We start from the raw sequence: 20821 nt of genomic DNA, 5'->3' as shown, positions 1-20821 counted from the left end.
GCAGTCAATGCATGTCTCTCGCAAATAGTGTTTTGAAAACCCTGCCGATACCCTGTTCATCTTAAGAGAAGCCCTAAACTTCACTTTAAGTGGAATGTTATCGGAGATCTAAGAGAAATCTACCCTCTGTCTCCAAGAATGATCAGAATTAAACATCCAGTTCCTTTGAGAATGGAATTGAAGATGATAGTTTGATATCCTTGAATGGCTACACAGAAAATCCGAATCACTTCATCCGTGGGTAAAGAGTGATGGTAATTGAGTTATCTCGGCTTTGAGTCAAGATGAGTCATTTAAAAAGACAACATAAATGCAAAGCAGTCATTTTTAAAAGCTTGGCTGACAGGCTAATACATGAAAATGCAAAGCGAGTGTGAATTAAAGGGGCTCAAATGAAAGGTCATTTGGGTGTTGTTGAAGAGGAGGTTCAGCCAGAGTTGTTCATCAATTTCATGTGAAAGAAAACACAGCAGACAGCAATTACACTATATGTGGTCACACTTTACTTGACGGTATCTACATAACAGGGACATGGAACTGTCATAAACGTTCATAACATGATGCTTCATTTAGCAAGTGTCATTTGGTTTTTGTCATGACAAGTTATGGTTAAGGTTAGGGTTCACATGTCATGACTGTGTTATGTCAGTGTCATGTGTTCATGACAGTGTCATGTCAACTCTTATGTACAGTGTATGTCCATTGTATACTGTAACAAAAGCAATTTCATTCTACTCAACCTGACTCAGGCTGACATGTTAAGTAAGTGAATCTTAATAGTCGGTTCTATCCTCTGATTGCTTGTTATAATGTGACATTTACAGACAGTCATTGTGAAAATAAGCTTGGACAAGGCGGGGGGCTGTTGCACAAAAGTAATAGGAAGAAATCCAGGATAACTGAAAAAGGGCAGCATGACTTAGTGTGATCCGCTTTAATAGGTTGCACGTTTGCCGAGCCAGGATGAACAGGTGAAGCTATGTCAAGCCGGGTGTAGATGGCTGGGATAAGTGCACGTTCACGTTTTTTTTAACTAGACCTTGGTATTGAATAGATTTACTGATGCAGAAATGGAGAAGACGCATGCGGCAAATGTTTCACCTGCTGAGAAGCAGCTTCTAATGGAAAGTTTTGAAGACAAAACATTTTTTAAACTACTTTGCCCTAAAAGTAAGCAGAGGCAATTGATGTTCCTTCGGAATTTACCCTAAAGACTATAGGCTTAATTTCAAACCGCTATTCACAATGCGAGAACACAACCATGTGCGCAAATCTCTATGAGCTAGGTATAATTCTAAATATCGTTCTACAATTAATGTTCATACAGAACAAACATGCATGGGGAAGAAAAACCAAGTCAAGATCAAATACAAAAACATTCTGCAGGCTGGTAAGTGCCTTCATTCTGAACAGTGTGCAAATAGCATGTAGAAATTACACGCCTGCTCACACATTTTATCTATGCTGATTTTAGCAGTGGAAAAGAAGGCTCAGATGTCTGGCACTTCACCCCAGCTGAGGAAATGGCCCATGTCTTAAACAAAGACCTGTGATGGAAGGGATTCAGGGTGAAACGGCCCTCTTCATACAAGGTACATATTCCAGTACTGCACATCAAACACAATCAACCATTTATATGGGAAATGTGTACTGTCTGACCTTGTTTGGCCTTGCAGTATTCTGTCAATACAAACTATATTCAACATGGCAGGGGGAAGAGACTTCTATAGCCGATGATGAAGAGACAGTGTCACTGGACTCCAGGCCTGAGGCATCATGGCAATCTTATGGAACTGCATATTTACCCCTTAATGGATGAGAAGTCAGTGATATAGCACTCATAGAAACTATATCCGTAACAGGATCCAGATGCAGCACAGCCTGACAGCTAGCCTGGCAACATAGTAAGTATTGGCTAAAGGAAATCTAAATTAAGCCCAATTCCTGCTGTGCTAATAAATAGGTGGCTGGCAGAATTCACATATTGTCAGATGTCTGTACACACGACATCTGGAAAAACCCAAATAGAGCTGGCAGATGTACAGCTTGCTGTCAGCAAAAGAAATCTTCTGGATCTGCACCTTGGTAAGGAAATTAAGAAAAATAACTGAGGAAACTGCATCTGACAGAAACTAGAAAAATAAGGGACTTCCACACAAACTGTAGGTCTTAGCATATCTGTAAAACAATGTATTAATCATGTTTGTTTTCTTCTCCCCAGCTCCAAGCAAGTGACAGCACCAAAATAAAAAGAATTAAGAAGCATTGTGGCGTTCCCTGTGTGGTGAATGTACACTACAGTAAACTATCCAAGCCAAGTTATTGGTCTAAATATGTGAGACTAAAAGACTGAGTTATGAACCGTAAGCCACCAATACCTAACAAAAACATTAGGCCTACATATTACGGAGTAACACATACTATCCTTTGTTGGAGAAAAACAAGCAACAATACAATGAAATCAGTCATCTGAAATAATTAATATATTGGTCTGCAATTAATGTCATCTGGGAATATTGCTGCATTGTTCCACTCAGTCTCGGTTGCCAGTGCAACCATTTCTAACCATCTCAATAACTGCAAAATCAGGATTTAAATCAAACTTGTGACAAGTACCGCATGTTATTAAAAACAAAGCAGAACACATTCAGGAGACATGGGAATAACTATTAACACTCATGTTGTCCTCGGGTCAAATTGACACATTTTCCTATGTCAATGTTCTTTTTTAATTCCCCAAAATAACATGATTGATTCCACACCACGCTATTTAGCATGTACAAATCTCTACTTTCATTAGTTTTGGGGTGTCTTAATCAATTTTATAGCATTTGAGAAAAAGAAATTGAAGTGGTTTTGAGAAAGTATTGATTAAAAGTTGACATATTCCAGTCTGTGACTATCCATCAACATCCACTCCTTTCATTTTGATTTCAATAATTCTTAATTCAGGCTTTTCTAACTCGAACATTAGGTTAATTTCCTGTAAATTAGTTTTATTGACCATAAATGACTAAAAATAACTGTAAAACTAAAGTTAAACAGTTGGTGTTGTGTAGTGTTGAAATTAGTAAGAAAAAGTTAAAACTGCAAACACTACATCTCCATGGTTACTTGGCTGGGTTTAAGTCAACCTGCTTTTGTGCAACCAACTCAAAGCTAAATTCATCCAGGATAACCTGACCATCCCAACACTTTTGCAGACGCTTTTTATCCGTTTTTAACTTTTTCTTACATTGTTGACCCTTTTTTCAACACTTTTAAAGTTTTTTTCAATGATTGTCACTTTTTCTTACTTAAAAAAATTAAAATTAATAAATTAAAAAAATTAAAGGAATGTACTGTATGTTGATGGATAATCACAGACTGGAATATATCAACCTTTACTCAATATTAATTCAAAACCACTTCAATTTTTATTTTCAAATGCTATAAAATTGAAAAAGACGCCCCAAAATTAATGAAAGTAGAGATTTGTACTTGGCAAAGAGCGTTGTGTGGAAACAATCATGTTATTTTGGGTAATTAAAAGAACTTTGAAACAGGAAAAATGGGCAATTTGACCCGAGGACAACATGAGGGTTAAACCCTCATCCTGGTTTTGTGCAACAGGCCCCTGGAGTCTTTTATTTTCTTGTTGTCAATGAATCCCATGACAAGACCAGAGCCAAGCGTGTGTCAGTCCGTCTCTCGATGTGGCTCTCATCCAAAAGCTCGTTGGTTCCTACTGACAACAACAATCTTTGAGAACGGTACACGAAAATAGCATGAAGAAAATATCTGCTATAAAGATACAGTGGAGTGATGGCGTCTGTGTGTGTTGTAATCTGAGCTTGTTGTTGGTTTCAATCAGCGCATGTGGCTTTGAAAAAACGCAGCCGAGTCCACATACGATCTGCAAGAGCCGTGTTGACCCAATCCTAGTCCACTGGGGGTTTTTTTCCCAGTATTTTGAGTCCAGACTCTTTAAAGACCCTGTGGTTTATAGCTAAGGTTACTGAAATATGAGGAAATGGAGGAAATTTGTCGGGGATGAAGATACACATTTGGTTCTCTAGTGAGTATCCATGGCAGCAGGATAGTGTTTCTGGGACTCACTCAATCAACTTCATGGTATAAATAGGCCTGATATTCTTAGTTAACAAACACTCAGTTGATTTTCGATTTGTTGATTTAATCAACAGATTTGTAAAACTCAGAAGAATCATGCAAATGCATTACTTTACATCTTGTGGTTGCCAGAGATGTGCTCATAAGTGTCAGTATGAATACATTAAAAAAAAAACATGAAATGTAGTAATCGTTTGCGGGCAGCCCTTGTAATAAAGGGACATGTCAGCCAGTGCAACAATGTGGCTCACCAATGCGTTTTAATAGTTAACAAGGTGTTTTTTAGACAACAATGACTCAGAAGAATGAGATATCTCTGGTATTGGATATGGAGAATATACTGAACTGGTTGATAAAAAGTAATTTATGATATTTAGAAAATGTTATGTTGATTTGACTAAACACTGACAAATGTGTCTAATTACACTGACTCAACTCACTAACAACAAAATAAGCTGATTTCTCAAACGGATTATGAGATTTGACAGTGTAAGGAGGCACAGGGTGTTCAAAGCAAACTCAATAATCCAAATTAACATTCACATGTTATTGTCATCTGTTTCTGTGCATCAACGTTCTGGAAGTTCCCATCTCCACCAACAGCAGGTGTTTGTTGCAACCAACATGACACGTCTTCCCTTCACCACGCAGGTTGCACTCCTCCTACTAATTTCAAGCAGATTCTTCCTGTTTGATAATGTGTTATAGCTTGCGTTCAGTTGGAAGGATTTTTTCTTTTCTCTGCATGCGCGCACAACACAACACATACAGGCTTACACATGCCAACACATTGTCTAAAAGTCCAAAAGAAGAGTTTTATTTTCCTTAACTCAAAGCCGAGACCTCAGCCAAAGCAAATAAAGCCTCCCAAAACACTCAAGCATCTGTGGCCCTGAGGGAGGCTCTGCACACTTAGCATAGGCATCTGATACAACAAGGCAAACACTTCATAGTCAACAGCTTACACTCCGGGGCAATGATAAAACGTAGCGCATCACGCTGCAATGTATCTGCACACGTTATTACGAGGGATTAGAGGAAGTGGAGGGGAGGAGAGGCAGAGCGGGTGGCAGACACACACACACACACACACACACACACACACACACACACACACACACACACACACACACAGGTGAGTGGCGTGGATAGCAGTTATGTAATGTAAAACAATGACGCACACCAATGGTTGTAGTGAGGTGCTGATCAATTGTTGTAGACTTTTCAACTAAAAAAACAAAAAATATACATAAAGTGCCACACACTCTTGCTTTATATGCATATCTTGTGTTTATTCTGACCACGTTTCGTCCCTCAGACCTTCAAATCAACGAAAAAAGATTCACAGATACTATGTAGGCTACACCATTATATAGTTATGTAGCTTCATTGGGGTAAAAAGCCATAAACATTATTACTACAACCAACAATGTTTAACACTCTGTTTAGAGAGATGTCAATTTCATATTAGAATGGTTGAAAATAGAGAAAAAATCTAACAGACACGTAGCAGAGGCAACAACGTTAGTTCTGGATGAACAGCATTAACAACTCTGTCTAATCATCCAATAAACAATCCAATAATTAAACGTGCATTACAAAAAAAAACATGTCTATATTTTTGATTTGAAGAAGGGCCATAATGTGGTCACAATAAACCAAGATATGCATATGGAGCCAGAGCGTGGATAGAAATGATGACATAAGGAGTTAAGTCAGTGGACTTACTGATCAGCATCACCAGACGGAGCACAGTGACTTAGTGGCATTCAGGAAGCATCGCAGCACTGCATTTCACTTGTAAATCAATTCACAAATACCTCTAAGCATAATGGCACAGAAATTTGGCCCTTTCACCAGCAATTACTTGTGGCCGGCGGCGGCGACGGAGGCGGTCAGTGACCCCTTCATACAGAAGCTCCCGTGAACCCTTTCGTGGCAGCACTACTCACCGGGTTATCAGTGAAGGGGGTCGACTCAGAGGGCGCCATGTCGTAGTAGGGAGGCTGGAGAGGAAGCTTCTGCATTTCCTCCTCCTTGTCCAGATGAACAACCTGCAGGAAACACCTAGAGCTCAGCAAAAAGTCTCAAAACCAGGCAGGTCGGACGCTTTCTACTGGAGCCGCTCAGCAATAATTCTGTGCAACTTTGCAGCAAAGTTGCTGGAGGTTGTAGAGATTGGGCAACAGTTTCGTAATAAGAATAATAATAATACTTCTGATTAATCCCCAGGGGTAGAATTATAATGTGTTCATTCTGTTGTTAGAACACACTACACAGAGGCCAGACATACACACACATACTCAGGTCCTGATCAACGGAGTGATAGCAGAGTCAGGGGGCTGCGACTGCTGGACAGGCGCCCCGAGCACTTTGGGGTTCGATGCCTTGCTTAAGAGCACCTTCGCAGTGCCCGGGAGGTGAACAGGGATCTCCTAAGCAACCAGTCCACACTACTTAGGTCCACACGGGGAATTGAACCAATACGTTTCAGCAATAAGTTATGTGCAAATGTCAAATACCAGGAAAGATGAAATACTTAAATAGGATAATTTTGGCCGAATACATCAATGTTGATATTTTGCACTGATATTGTAGGGTTGAGAATTGGTGCTTTCACAAAATATTAACACAATGAGAAAATCATCAGAAGTGTGGATATAATGACTAAGTGGGTAAAGGCAAATAATAGAACAGTTACAACAGTTTGGTAAGTTGAGAAAATAACATAATTTTACTGTAATGCAGCCTTTAAACCACAATTGGTGCTGAATTGTTTTGTTAATAACTCTCAAGGCATTATTTATTATGTAATTGTTTATTTTATTTTCATATAATATGAAATGATTCAGTTGTATTTTTGTGTTTTCTATGTTTGTGTGTATATGTGGTTGTACTGCTGCCTGTTTGGGCCAGGACACTCTTAAAAAAAAGATTTCTAATCTTAATGAGTCCTTTCCCATTTGAATAAAAGGTAAAAAAAAAAAGAATTCTGCATGATTCAAAAAGGGATAATAAAGTACTGTACATGGTCTTCTTGCAATCCTCGCCGAGATCATCATTAAGTGCATCGCTGAAACTGTTACATGCACATTAGCAGAACTTAATGTGGAAAAGTTATTTTTTTTACCTTATTTGCTCACACTTGTTTTTCAGTGCTAATAAGATTAAACAGAATCTGAAATCTGAACAGGAAGGCACATTGACAGCAGTTTGCACTCTGGTCGCTCAGCTGAACTCCACACGTGCATCAAAGTTGTTTTTGTCAAATGAATCGCTTCCATGTAATGCAAAGACATGATGCAAACTTCTGAAATAGTGGAGCAGGAATGTAAAGCTGCGAGAGCTGGCTGTGCTACACGAACCTCTTAAGGAAAGAATTGCAGGGAATTTAATTCCTACATGAAGGTGACATGTGATTACAAAAACAAATATGCTGCAGATTACATTCATTTACACTCCTGTTGATTACTTGCAGCTGGGCCAACACAGCTCGTCAATAAATGGACGTGGCTAATTGAAACCACTTTTGTATGTTATTTGTGAAATATTAATTTGCTTTCTTTGGTAACATGACAGTGTCATGACACTGTCAGGGACACATGACACTGTCATGACCCAGTCTTGACACGTGAACCCTAACCATAGCCATGACTTAAAAACACAAACAAATGACACTTACTTAAAGAAGCGTTATGTCATACATAAACATTTCTGACTTTGTGTTAATGACACAGTCATGACAGTGTCATGTCACTCTGGTTTAGATACCTTCAAGTAATGTGGAACCCTTTTTACTGAAAAAAACCCAACATGAAGTATGAAGAACGTTCAAGAGTATCAAAACTTGACATCCTGTCTTGATGTAAACTCCCAGTTAACTTCAATTCAGAGGCAGCAAACCTGCAAAATATTGAAACGTGGATTCCACACCAGCAAATACGCTCTTTGAATGGAGCTTTTCTACAACTGTGCCTTTACTTTGTCATATTCCAGAGGAATATCTGCTGCTCAGTGTTTGAGGATTTAAAGCTGGACTGCAGATAGAACGTTAGAGCGACAGAAGAGTCTTTAATGGGCCAAATGTTGTGTGCTCTAAGCGATATGCTCAGAAAGATTGATACTGTAGGCTACTATTTCAGTCGAAACATTTTCAAAGTGTTAAACATAACAACAAGGATTCATGTCATGAAACTACACTTACCCAACTTTTCCACACGTTGCCACCGGTTTTAAACTTTCCGCGCAGCATGCCTCTAATTGATCTGTCTAACTCAACAATGCTGAAGTTTGACGTCGCTGACAGCAGAGTACCTTTCCAGGGCTTTTAAGGTGGATGTTCACGACGGGCTTTAGACACCTTTCACTACATGAAAGAATGACTTCATTATGTTGTAACGGCAAATGGACGCCTTTTGTCTGACCTGCGCCTTGCACAATGAAAATAAATAAAAGTGAGTGAAAGAAATCAACGTCACCCAGAACAATGACGTTATGAGTGTAATAAAGGAGAATTTCACATGGCAGATGGTGAACAATGCGTTTTCTCTCTGGCCCTCTGTGCTGCGTAATTTCAGGGATCAAAAGGCTGCCAATTGCTGTCTCCACTTTGTTTCTAGGTGTCCATATGGTTAGGTTGGGGTGAGCTTTTCCATTTATATTACATCAAAACATGAAAAAAATGTAATAGCTGAGCGGTAAAACGGTGAGCTGAGCACCAGACTTTATATGCAATTAGCTGGAGGAAAGGTTTGTTCGGAGCATAAAGACATCAGCCTCCTGGATGCTCGGCGGCTGTTTGGCTCGGTTTGGGTCCATCTCAAAGCGACATACCCCAAGTGTTGTGATGCAGCGAGCGCAGATGTTGATGCTTTGGCTGCGAAGCCGGTTTTGCTCTGTGCACTGGGCAATGATAAAATCAGGATGCTGCCAGTATCTCGAGGCCAGCCGAGTCACCTAGCAACCTATTCTGGAATAAAGCTGTAAAATCCAACTTTTTTAGCTTCCAATTTCAGTAACAGACACGTTACCTGTCCCTGTGCAACTCGGTCTCATGCCAGTTTGTGAAATGGTTGCGCTATTTTCATCTATTGATTCGTCAAGAGGGATGTGATTTTATGTTTATTTTGAGGCAACAACTGGGGAAATAATACGCCACATGCCAGCGACAACTTTCAGGACACTGGGCTGCTTGAGGAGACGCAACAATGTTGAAATTAAACGCCACACGTGTTAGACGGTGACAACAACGGCCGCCAGGACACAATCCGCGGCCTCTGGGGGGCGCAATGATGGGGAAATGAAACGCAGCACGCCGGTGACCACAACGGGCTGGACCACCACCCAATGGGACGGTTGTGGTTAGTCAAAGAACAACGCGGAAAGGAATTGCCACACACGGGACGTTTAAATGAAATAAACAAGTGTGGGATAACACTAAGGACTCTATCTTAACAATCTGAAAGGCAAGTAGCTTTGCACATCTTGCACATCTAAAATGGGTTAGTGTGAGGTAGCTACATTACTCAAAGGTGGGGTTTGGGCGTAACGTGCAATAAACCAATCAGAGCGTTGTTTCCCATTCCCTTTAAAAGCATGCAGTTCAACATCCCATCTCCCTAAGTCCTCCAGAAGTTCCTCATTAATGTCCTCATCACATCCACGATTGGAAATCCATTCATTTGGATGTAAATGTGTAAAACAAGGTCATATTTTTCCTTGTATTTATGTAGGATTTGGTCATTGAGATAAGAGATGCAAAGTGTATGCATGGTGTGCATGTGCCCATGAAACATCATCTGAAAAACCCGACACTGACTTTAGACTAGGTTTTTCTTGGGCTCTTGTGGTGTTGTTTTCTGAAACCGCAAAATAGAACCATCACTGTTCTGATAAAGATTTGTCATGAAAAACTATTCAGACCATTATGAAAAATAAATAGAACTGTGATTTTATTACAAATTGCCTGGCGGCTGTACAGAGGCTGATGGTAGAGAAGCAACTCATCAAGATGATGGGCTGGTTTTGGGTCAGGACCTTGTCCAGCTAAAGGGAGGAAGGCCACACTAAAGACACTTTTCTGGTTCATCATTTAACCTTGCAGATCAGATTAGCATAGCTAAAGCCCTATTCGCACAGGATTAGTAATATATGTCGACTTAATTCAATTCTTTATTGATAGTAACAAACCATAACAAGAGACCTCTAGTTAAATGTAATAATTATGGAAGCTGTCTCTAGTCTTAATCCCGCAAATGGCCTACCGACACTGAGGTCCTTTAATACTATTAGTCCATTGTGAATCAACGTGTCTTATTTGGCGGCGTTGTGTATAATATTTTCAAGGTCTTTATTCCAGGTGTGCCTTTTAAATCCATCTGGGGAAGACGGATATGGGATGGCGGGAGGGCTGCGGACGCCACCTACCATGGCTTCCATTTAAGCAGCTGGTAACCTCTACCGGGCTGTTCTATGCACTCCTCCAGGTAACCGATCTCGGAAAAGCAGGCTTTGCATATTCAGTGGTGGGGGTAATTTCTAAATCACACTAGGTCCCCAGATGTTCCGTATCCCATGAGAGGCTTAAGATAACTTGTTTTTATGTTGGGTGTACGGGTCATTCAGAAACTGTTCCACTGTTCCGGGAGAGAAATGGATGTTACAGCCATTGCTGTGTCGTAATCTGCTTTGCAGAATTAATTACAGCCAGATATACTACAAAAGCTTGACCCTTCAAAAAAATATTTTTGGTCAGTTAATACATACAATAAGTTTTGTTCTGCACATGTCTTCTTGCGTCTACTTATGTATAACAGCAATGCTTATGGTGTATGCATCAGTGAGGATTATGTATTCATGCGCACATTACCCATCATGTCATGAACCTGCTGTGATATTTCTTTCTTTTGTTTAGTTTTTATTTTCTTGCTGAGCGTGCAGCTTCTTTGAAAGCAACTACCTCCATAAAATGGAAGACATTAAATCCTGTAAAGTGTCTATTACAGCCTCATCTGTCCACTAATCACCAGTGAGTTTGTCATTAGGTGCCTTGCTCGTGTACTCCTCTGCAGTAAATGTGTAGGGAGGTGAGCACATTACTTCCCCTTCTCTCCATCACCTTCTCTGCCTAAATGTCCGGGAGTTTGACCCTCAAGCAACAAAGAGTCTCAAAAAGTTGGATTTATATCTCAATGGTGCTGATATGCGGTGGCCAACCCGACACTTAGGTGAATCTTCAATTATTCAGATTCTAATAATTTTTTCTTCTCTACTTTATCTACCCAATTTGGAAAAGCCAATTACCTAAAACTACAGTCCTTGACCACATTAAAGGTCTGGAAAACGTTCAGCCATCTCTGCTGACTCGTGCACACTGTACCCAAGCTTTATGTGCGTACATACAGCCAAGTATATCTTGAATAATGTTGATGCACTATGAGAATTTAAGTAAAGGATGACTACACTACTAGTGCAATTGTTTGTGCTAACAACCAGCCACACTGGTAAGGTTAATGCAAAATCAGGATTTTCTAGGAATGGCTTCATGCAGTACTGATTCTGTGCTATTTAAACTGCCTACAGTGTTTTCCCAAGGTGTGTGGAAGACTTACACGCACGTATTTGGCGAGGGCTTTTGGGGTAAACGATATGCAACTACACATCATTTTGGACAATTAGTTTTTTGATATATGTGTCTAAAATGTTGGGAAAGCTGAAGCAGATGATAAATGAAAAACACTCAAAAAGCTCAAAGACAAAACTTGCTTAAGAAGTCATCTGGGGACCGACTTACAATCATTGGATCTGAGAAAAATAATTTAGGTTTCACATTGACTTTACATTCATTCAGCTCAGTTGGTGCCAAAAACGGCTTTGGGGGTGCGCTTAAGTGTTATAAAGGTAGGGAAAACACTGAGCTTATATTGTCAGACCTTCCTCCAAAGGATCCTGGAGGAGGGTCTGGCTAGTCCATGCAGCATTCCAGGATGGGAGAAAAACGTGTTGTGGTTTGTTGGCATTTCTTTTTGGCATATTTTACCAATCATAATCATCTTGGGTGGCGCTAAAATCTGCAAAATAGCCTCAGGAAGGAAGTTTGTTCAAAAGCATGTTTTCCACTCAACTGCCCCAAACTCTTCATGTCTGTCCTGCAAAGCAGTCTCACTGCCCAGGACTTAAAATGTGTCTTTGCAAGAGTTCAATTGTGATTGTTTTGCCTCTTTGCACCAGATTAGTGATCCCAGAATGCTGTTACATCAGTCAAATTCTGCTCAATAATCCAATCGATGTTGACATTTCTGTTCGTCTCTTACTAACAAAACCGCTCATTCAAATTGGCAAAACACATCTCGCCATTAAAAACTGCTGTGAAATTAAGATGTCAGATGTGAGTGATACTCAATAATCTATACCACTCATCTAATAATAATAATCCGAATACAACTGAATGAATTAACCAAAAAATGGATGACGTGATGATGTCTCAAATCAGACACAGGATGCATGTGATACGCCCACTCTTGACCCAATAGGAACCAGGCTGATTATTCCAGAAATGAAAACTGCTTCCCAGCACAAACAACAAGGCACTCATTAATATTAATGCTGCAGTTTAAGGTCAGTATTTATATGTCAAAGATGACCCACTTACCATTACTTTACTCATTAAGAGAGAAATTAATTAGCGTCAGATTGGTAATTACGTTACATGTTACTGGCTCGGAGAAGGAGACATTTCTATAGTTAGATATTTCAGCTTTATACTCAGTGTTAAAGGAAGTCTGTGATGGGAAACACTCGGGAAGCTTTATGGGATAAAAGCATGAGAAAGAATAGCCCTTTCTCACTAAAACATTTCACTGGATACCCATAAATACCTTTGGACCATAAAGTGCTAAAGAATAAAATCCCTTTTCAAATAGAAAGAGATAAAGCTATGATACATATATTATGATAGCTGCTGTAAACGTAATTGTGCATGTTCTGAGCATAAACTGAGTACAATGATGGATGGCTCGACAGCTCCCCAAAAGTGAGACCAAAACAACTAGATCGTCCCCAAAGTGGCAAGAACGTGTCCCAGAAATCTTGAAAGTTCTCAGACTTTGTGTCAGAACAGCCAGAGAGGACGAGATTAATTCTTGTGTTGTCTTCACGTCCACCATGCAACTTTTTTGTTTTTCTGGGTCAAAATTTGAACTTTTATTTCCACGTTTTGGTCGTATTTTTCCACACTAATGGCTTTTTTACACCACTAATTTTGTCACTTATTTTAATGTTTTTGTCACTTTTCTCAAAGTTTTTTTTTTTTTTTTTTTTATGCACCTTTTGACAATTTTGCTTTTTTCTCCCACGTTTTTAAAGCTTATTCTGTCACTTTTTTGCAACGTTCTCTAATAATTTATTTCCAAATGCCATAGAATCGAATACAACTTGTGAATCCACATTGTTTCTTAAGAAAATTTGGCAAAGAAACTTTTTGAAAATGGGTCAAATTTGACCCGAGGACAACAGGAGGGTTAAGAAAAGAGGATGAGATGCAAGAAGCTCTTACCTGAATGTCATCAGATGTCAGGTGTCCCTTCATGTCACTGTTCTTCTTTTTAGGCGGGGGAGGGGCTGGCTTGTGGGCGGGTGGGAGGTCGGTCCTGTTAATAGAGCGAGAAGATAACATGACACTCAGCACAGTAAGTGATCGCCGCTCTTCACGTCCCTCACCTACTACAGCACTCTATAATGAGAAGTCCTGCCTGCACTTGCCTTTTTCACTCTTTCCTCGGATTTTGATAGATCTTGTGTTGGTGGCTTTGTTGCGGCGGCAGCCATTCCCCCTGCCCTTTCAAAGGCTCTCGCTGGAGAGACACAGTGCTAATGAGAGTGGGCTGTAATTGGACACTGAGGTGAGAAGATAGGGATGGGGGGAGTATAGGAGGGCAGGGAGAAGGGCATGTGTGAGTCAAGTCCTCAGGGTGGATTGAGCCTCTTTCAGAGTACCACGCAAACACACAGCCCGCCCACTGTGCAGCCACTGTTTGTTTGACGTGTCGTCCTGAGCTGTGGCTCACAGAGCTGAGCAGGCGGCTTCTGCTCTCCACCTTTCCCTGTATCCCTTGTAATACCACCCGCTAATCGCAAGGCACCCGCCCCACCCCTATGTGAACACACCTGGGGAAGAACAAAGCCTGTACTCATTGACACGTTGCCATTTACACGAACAGCAAGCAACTGTTTCCTTCACGCTGAGAATGAAGTTTTCACTGGAGATAAAAAGGCCAACCTGGCACACAGTCGTGGCTATGATAATAAAAAGGGGAAATTAAATCGGGAGTGGGCAAAAGACAGCAGTAATTGAAAGCTTGATGTTGGAATTGTTTGAAGTGCATCTGGATAATTATTTCAGACAAGGAAGCAGAGGGGTTGTTGCTACTAAATTGTTAGAAAGAAAACCCCTTCACTGCAACAAGCTGGCAGTCAGATGTCATCTGCTGAATTCCGACATGATATCAGGAGTGATCAAAGATAATGAAGTGGAGCACTGACACTGAGCTGTGTACCTACATGCATTATCTCCGGCTCCTCCCGCCTCCCATTTGCACTGGTTCACATCCTTATTGAATAACATGACCTTTCCGCAAGGCCAAGCCGGCGTTTTAATGTGCAGAAAATGTGTGCATGAGTGCACCTCTTAACTCTTTCTTTCACGCTCATTATTTCCAGTCCGTATCACCTTGTCTCCAGACAGGGCTGCCGTGCCACTGCCAGATTCGTGTGGCACCCTCTTCAGCCCGCCTGCAGCACAGAGGCACAGCAGCAAACACACAGTAAGACAGCACACAGTAACCTCTGCTGTCGCAGAGCCTTCAGACGAGAGAGCATCCATTTTCTCCGAGACGGATAATTATGAGTCTTGTGGAAACGGGGTTTCAGCGGCTACAGCAGCAGCGCCCTCATTACGAAAGCATTGTAATGCGTTGCGTATGATTGACTTGATTCAGATACAGGTGAGAGAGAAAGAAAAAAAAAAGTGACAGACGACAAGATCATTTGCTTTCAAGAAATGCATGAGACAAAGTGTGAGTGTCAGCCTCTGCCATCCCTGTGCATACACTGAGACACCAAATTACATTTCTTCAATAAGTTGAAACGAATAGCTGATGAAAACTGTCATGCTTGGACCTAACTGTCATTTCATTCAAAGGAAATGCAGCATCAACCAACGTTCAATACAATATTTACTGGGTTTAAAGCAGGGCTGCCAAAACAAAGGCAATAATGATGAGTTAATAGATATTAACGCCACTAATTTGTGTCGACGTGAGGTTAACACCCAGACAATCTGTGATTTGGCGACACATTCTCACTCTCCCATGATGGAAAATACAGACGCTTGGTCATGTGCCTTTGGCGTTTGTTGTGTTTATTCACGCTAAAAGGGACTGGACTCAAATCAAGCGAACCGTCTCCTTAGGTGTCGGGACTCTTTTGACGCTCTGGGTTGGGACGTGCTGATTGACGTACGGCACAAGAAATAGTTAAGTTTAAGGAAAAGATGGCGGGTGGGGTTACAAAATGTGTTTTTCCCGTCACACGCGGAACAAGAACAGGACACAAACCCCGGTCTCTTGGGTGAAAGTCCTGTATTGTTTGACCCATCTACTAACCTAACCCACATCTTCACACGGCATTTCGGTCTTTTACACTACTCGCTACTGTTGGAAATCATATGGCGGATGCAGAGCACCCCCATGGGAGACACCTGGACAACCAGAAAGAAAATTTTAACAGCGACGGCTAAATGGGTGGCTACAGCTTGCAGGCCGGTAAACATTAAAGAGGACGAGGGTCCGCTTGAAATAATTTGCGTTGCATCAAACGCCTACACGTGTGAAATGCCTTTGAGAGCATGTAATTGTTTGAGAGTTGTAACAGTAATAAACATTTACACAAAGCAAACCTTTATGGTTATTTGTATCTGCTCCCATGTTGATACAAGCATTAGAAACTTGACAAATATCCCTTTTTAAAGTACGTTTCAAGCAGGTGAAAAAATGTGCGAGCTAACTATGGACTACCATGCAATTAATCGCAATTAATATTTTGATTCAACAGCCTTAATTTTGAGGCAAATCAGTTGCATATCTTGACAATTGAATCATTCATGTTTACACATGATAGCATTTGCATTCAGAGCCCGCCCCATTGTCTAAGGAGCGTCCATGATTGCATTCCATTGCACATTATATGAAGGGGCCTGTTCAAATAGGAAGTGTGATGGGGGGCACCCATGTGCAGCGTGGGTTTATCAAATCGGACCCGACATGGAGAAACTCCCTCGTCTCACGACTACCACCCAGCAGCAACCACTTCCTCCCTGTAGCTCACTTTTCATGATTGAATTCAGCTATGTCTGTAATCACGTTACGCACAAACAGCAGCCTCAGGAGACCGTCTGTGTGTACGCTGTCGCTACGGCTTGACACAGTAGCAGGAAAACGGAGCCAAAAGTACCGTGAGGGTTTAATGAAGTGGCATGAGTTCAGAGCGCACAAACATACAGTATAGCTGTGTGCTCAAGCTGTGGCCCAATTCCATACGACAGAGTAACACTGTAAAGCACTCAACTTTAAAATACACTACAATTGTTTTTAACCCTCCTGTTGTTTTCGGGTCCAATTTGACCCCTTTTCAAAATGTTTCTATATCAGAAATGTGGGTTTCTTTCAAACAAATCGTCCCAAAAAGTAAAGTGAATAGTTCCCAACAACGTTCCTCATAAGTTAAATAAATAATCAGTGACTAAATTGTGAACGAGTGGCTTCCCTGACACGCAGCAGTAACGGGACAGTTAAGGACGCACGCGGGGCCCGAACCCCGCTCTCCTGCGTGAAAGTCCTGTGTTTGACCCATCCACCCCCGACCACCATCCTTATGTAGAATACCCCCCTTGCATACTACTCGTTAAACCCCGTCTACATGCTGCTCTCCCCAATACGTTCTACACACACGCTGAAGGGCGCCAGTTTCGTCGCATGACACGCGCGCAGCCACTGTCCAAACGTCCGTATTTTACACGATTGGTTTTGGAACGGGTTGATTATCATCGATAAGAATGGACATGACAAACAGACCCAAGAGAAAGCATTTTCCTCAAATATCCAATACTACATTTTGTGTTTGTTCAGGTACAACACAACACTATTTTTACTTGCATTTCTTGAAATATATCATAAATATGTCAGATCCATATGTGTTATGTTATGTGGTGAGTGTGAAGATGAACTGCTACTTCCTCTGTCAGCTCTAGACACTAAAAAGAAATGAGAAGAGAAATCAGGCCAATCACAACAGCTGGTCAGTCTGACATCATGTTGCCTGAGCTCACTACTATTCATGAGCTCGCCCAGTTGAGCTGTGGAAAGGATGCTGATTGCCAGGATCTTATTGGCTAGCTGTTAACCAATCAGAGTCAAGCAGCTTAGCTTGTTGAATATTAATGAGAACTGGCCCAAATTGAGCTGAGTCTTTCTATACCACACTAGAATGGCTTGAAAGAAGGTACCTGAGGTACCTACAGAGTCCATAGTAAAACTTCAGACATTACCGAAAGTGATGACTTACATGTAGCAGGGCACCTTTAAGATGTTTCTCAAACTGTCTGAACATTTTCCTAAATGTGTTTTAATTATTTTCCAGTTGAGAGCAGCTTCTCCATTTCCTGGGGATATGTCCATTGACCGAGCACTCAAAAATGACACAAGGCTAGTATGCATGTGGCCATTTCACAATAATGTCATAGTGTTTTGCTAATTATCCAGTGTGAGCACAAACATGCTCAAACCTAGCCTAGAATTAACATGTAGCATTTGGAAATACAATTGTACTATTTATTCTCTTTACCTATTTGTATTTATTGCTTGTTTATCTTTAGTGTATCATATTCCTTGAATGTCCCTGTTGTGGGAATAAGAAAGGATTTTGAATCTTGCACACAGAGTAAGCCACAAATGCAAAACAGGAATCTACTTGTATATAATGAACCCAAATGCATGCGACAAACTAATTGAAAGTGGATTACAATGCAGCAGTGTTCATGGCTTGAATAATTCATTATAAAAAGCTTCACGGTGTCAGCTGTGGAGTCACCCCGGAAATGTTTTGCATCTTTGAAGGTAAATGCATTTATTTCTTCACAAAAACCCAGCTCGATAATTGCATTACTTCTTTTTCATTCAAAGCTTATTTTCAAGCTAAATCAGATTAGCCTTTGATTTTAAGCATACATTTCATTATGTCCATTACTTCTTGCTTCTCGTGAATGTTGGTGATAAAAATAATGATAAAAATGTAAAGTACAAGCGACTGTCAACCCACATAACAAGTAACAGTTAGGGTTGATAGGCTGTATGTATTAAATATGTATTAAGGTGGTTTCTGCTATAATGTGCCATAGGGTAGGCAAGATAGTCACCACTTGACATGTGTGTGCAATATTCACTCTTTCCCGGCCGTGACGCATTACAATCAAACTCATTCAGCGGTTTGCGTTTAACGTTAGCTCGAGCCGTCATTAGTCAGATGCATCTCAACTTGACCCCTTACTGACCCCCGCCCCAACCCCGTGTACATCTATATCACAGCTGACTTCCTCCGAGCCGAATGGGATGCAGGCAGCGTGTGGGCGTTGGCTCGGTGAGACGTGGACACTAATGAAAGCTGACAAGCACCAGAGGCCCGTGGGGAGCAGAAAGCACCGGGCAGGGAACCATAAGCTACATTCGAGTTTGCAGCGTTTCCCACTCAGACATCCACCTTGAAGACCTCGCTCCGCCTCGCTCTGTTGGCTACAAAAGGCTCAGGGCAGCTTAAGGGGAGATTTGAAGGGGATAGCGAGGAGAAAACATAACTAATCCTTAAACTGAGAAGAGTAATCTGCGAGGGAGGACTTACAGCAAAAGAAAATGACAATGCACTCACGTAAGAAAAGTGAGCTTTCTATTAGGAATGCTTGCAACAATGAGGCAGTTGTTGAGCTGCAGATAATCAAGAGTTAAGACGACCCTCAGTACGACGGTTGGAAAACACTCTTGCTCTACACAGCATGTGGGAGACAGTGAAGTGCTGCACCCCCAGAAGGGTTTGGATTAAAAGAGCCGCCATATGACCATCCAGCCATGCTCGTGGAAAACAATGTGAAGTGTTTGAGCCCGTCCTCGGTTCTCTCATTGATTTCTGTTGATCACAATCTTATTTGGCAATTTAAATGCTAATGATACTTTTAATTGCAAGATGGGATAAATGTGATTTGATCTTTGGGAGGCAATTACTTTCATGCTTTGTCTCGCTCCGATCTTTTCAAAAGGCGGACAACAATTACCCCGGAGATTTTTTCTTTTATTTCTCTTCTCTCATTTTCTCGCAAGAGATAAAAGAACAAAACAAGAATAAAACAAAATGACTTCTGTTTGGGTTCTTTGACAAGTTTATCAAAAAAGAAAAGGGATTTCTGTTGTTGGAAGGTTTTTGCTTTTTTGTTTTTTTTATGGAACACTTAAACTTTGCAATTATACACACACGGGCCAAGATCCAAACCTTTTTCAACACCTCGGGCATTGATGCTAGATTACACACACTGCTATACAAACCAACATGAAAAGGTGAGCGATAAAGACAGTTGCACTGCATGTATAACATTCTGTAGAGAGGAAACCAAGCACCATTTTTTTTACTCATGAACAACAACAGTGAATGATTCCAATTCACAGCCAGTACAGGAAGTCCATGTTCAATGACTCAGAAAGACAATAAAACACAACGCTACTCTGGTTACAGCTTTACGCTGGAGGAAGGTGTCCGACAATGAGTTACTATTGATCACATTTGAAAAAGGTCTCCACACAGCAATGGTGAAAAACACACAAATGGCCGGTGTGTCAATCAAAGGGCCACAAAAAATACAAATAATATCTCTAGCAACCATCTTTCAAATCATGCTTCACTTTGACTTCAATGTAGAGTCTATAGTAATTTCAAAAGTCCTCCAAAGTCACAATGGGACTACCTTTCAGTCCTGGAAAATCATTTCCAACCGCTATGGTGGAAGGGTTTGTACCCCCGTTGAGACAACACAGTTGATGTTGATTTGCTGACGATGACATCCCGCTCATGATCAGTCATCCTTTTTTTTGAAACGTTCTGCATGTGATTCTTTTCAGACATTGTCGTAAAATATGGGCCAGGCAGTTGGCACCAGAGTGATATATTCCGGCGAGTGTCAAAAACAGCAGCTGCACGTCAGGGACACTAGCGAGTGAATTTATTTTGCCCATGGCGCCACGATTGGCAGCGCTTTCCGCCGTTTTGGAGGCCATGCATCACGTTTGGAGCAAAAGACAAAGCGATGGACATATTATTCGGAGAAACATCGCTTTTTGACAAGGCCCATCTATTTTGATAATCAGTTGACTGTTGTGCCAGTGCAGCCTCTGAAGGGGCCAGTGATTTATTAGGATTGACCAATTTCGAGTCACATCGTGTGCTGCTTTGTGAGGGCAAACAAGAGACGTGACTGGCGGTGCAGTCAGCCATGTTATCAAACGGCCAGGCTTGATTAACGGCTCATCAACATGCAGAATTAAACTGGCAAAAAGGCTTCCCTTTTAACCCTGTCGTCAGTCATAGTAAAACTATGAATTTCTCACAGTGGTTCTCTGCA

General features: G+C 41.1%; 1 protein-coding gene across 6 annotated transcripts in view; it reads right to left on the bottom strand.

The window, feature by feature from the left end:
• The window catches only part of nectin1b (nectin cell adhesion molecule 1b), a 190257-nt gene that overhangs the window by 20833 nt on the left and 148603 nt on the right, over positions 1-20821 (bottom strand). For all 6 annotated transcript variants that reach the window (XR_004655939.1, XM_034866636.1, XM_034866635.1 and 3 more), the window contains 2 exons: positions 13664-13757; positions 6063-6164 (listed from right to left, as the gene is read on the bottom strand). Coding sequence is in view for 5 of the 6 variants with exons in the window: in XM_034866636.1 (XP_034722527.1) it covers positions 6063-6164; positions 13664-13757 (196 nt within the window). In the remaining variant the exon portion in view is untranslated. The remainder of the gene's footprint in view (positions 1-6062; positions 6165-13663; positions 13758-20821) is intronic.

This window comes from Etheostoma cragini, chromosome 3 (assembly GCF_013103735.1).
Source record: "Etheostoma cragini isolate CJK2018 chromosome 3, CSU_Ecrag_1.0, whole genome shotgun sequence".
Taxonomy (NCBI): domain Eukaryota; kingdom Metazoa; phylum Chordata; class Actinopteri; order Perciformes; family Percidae; genus Etheostoma; species Etheostoma cragini.
The sequence above is the reverse complement of the archived record's forward strand: the minus strand, read 5'-3'. Positions and strand labels throughout refer to the sequence as shown.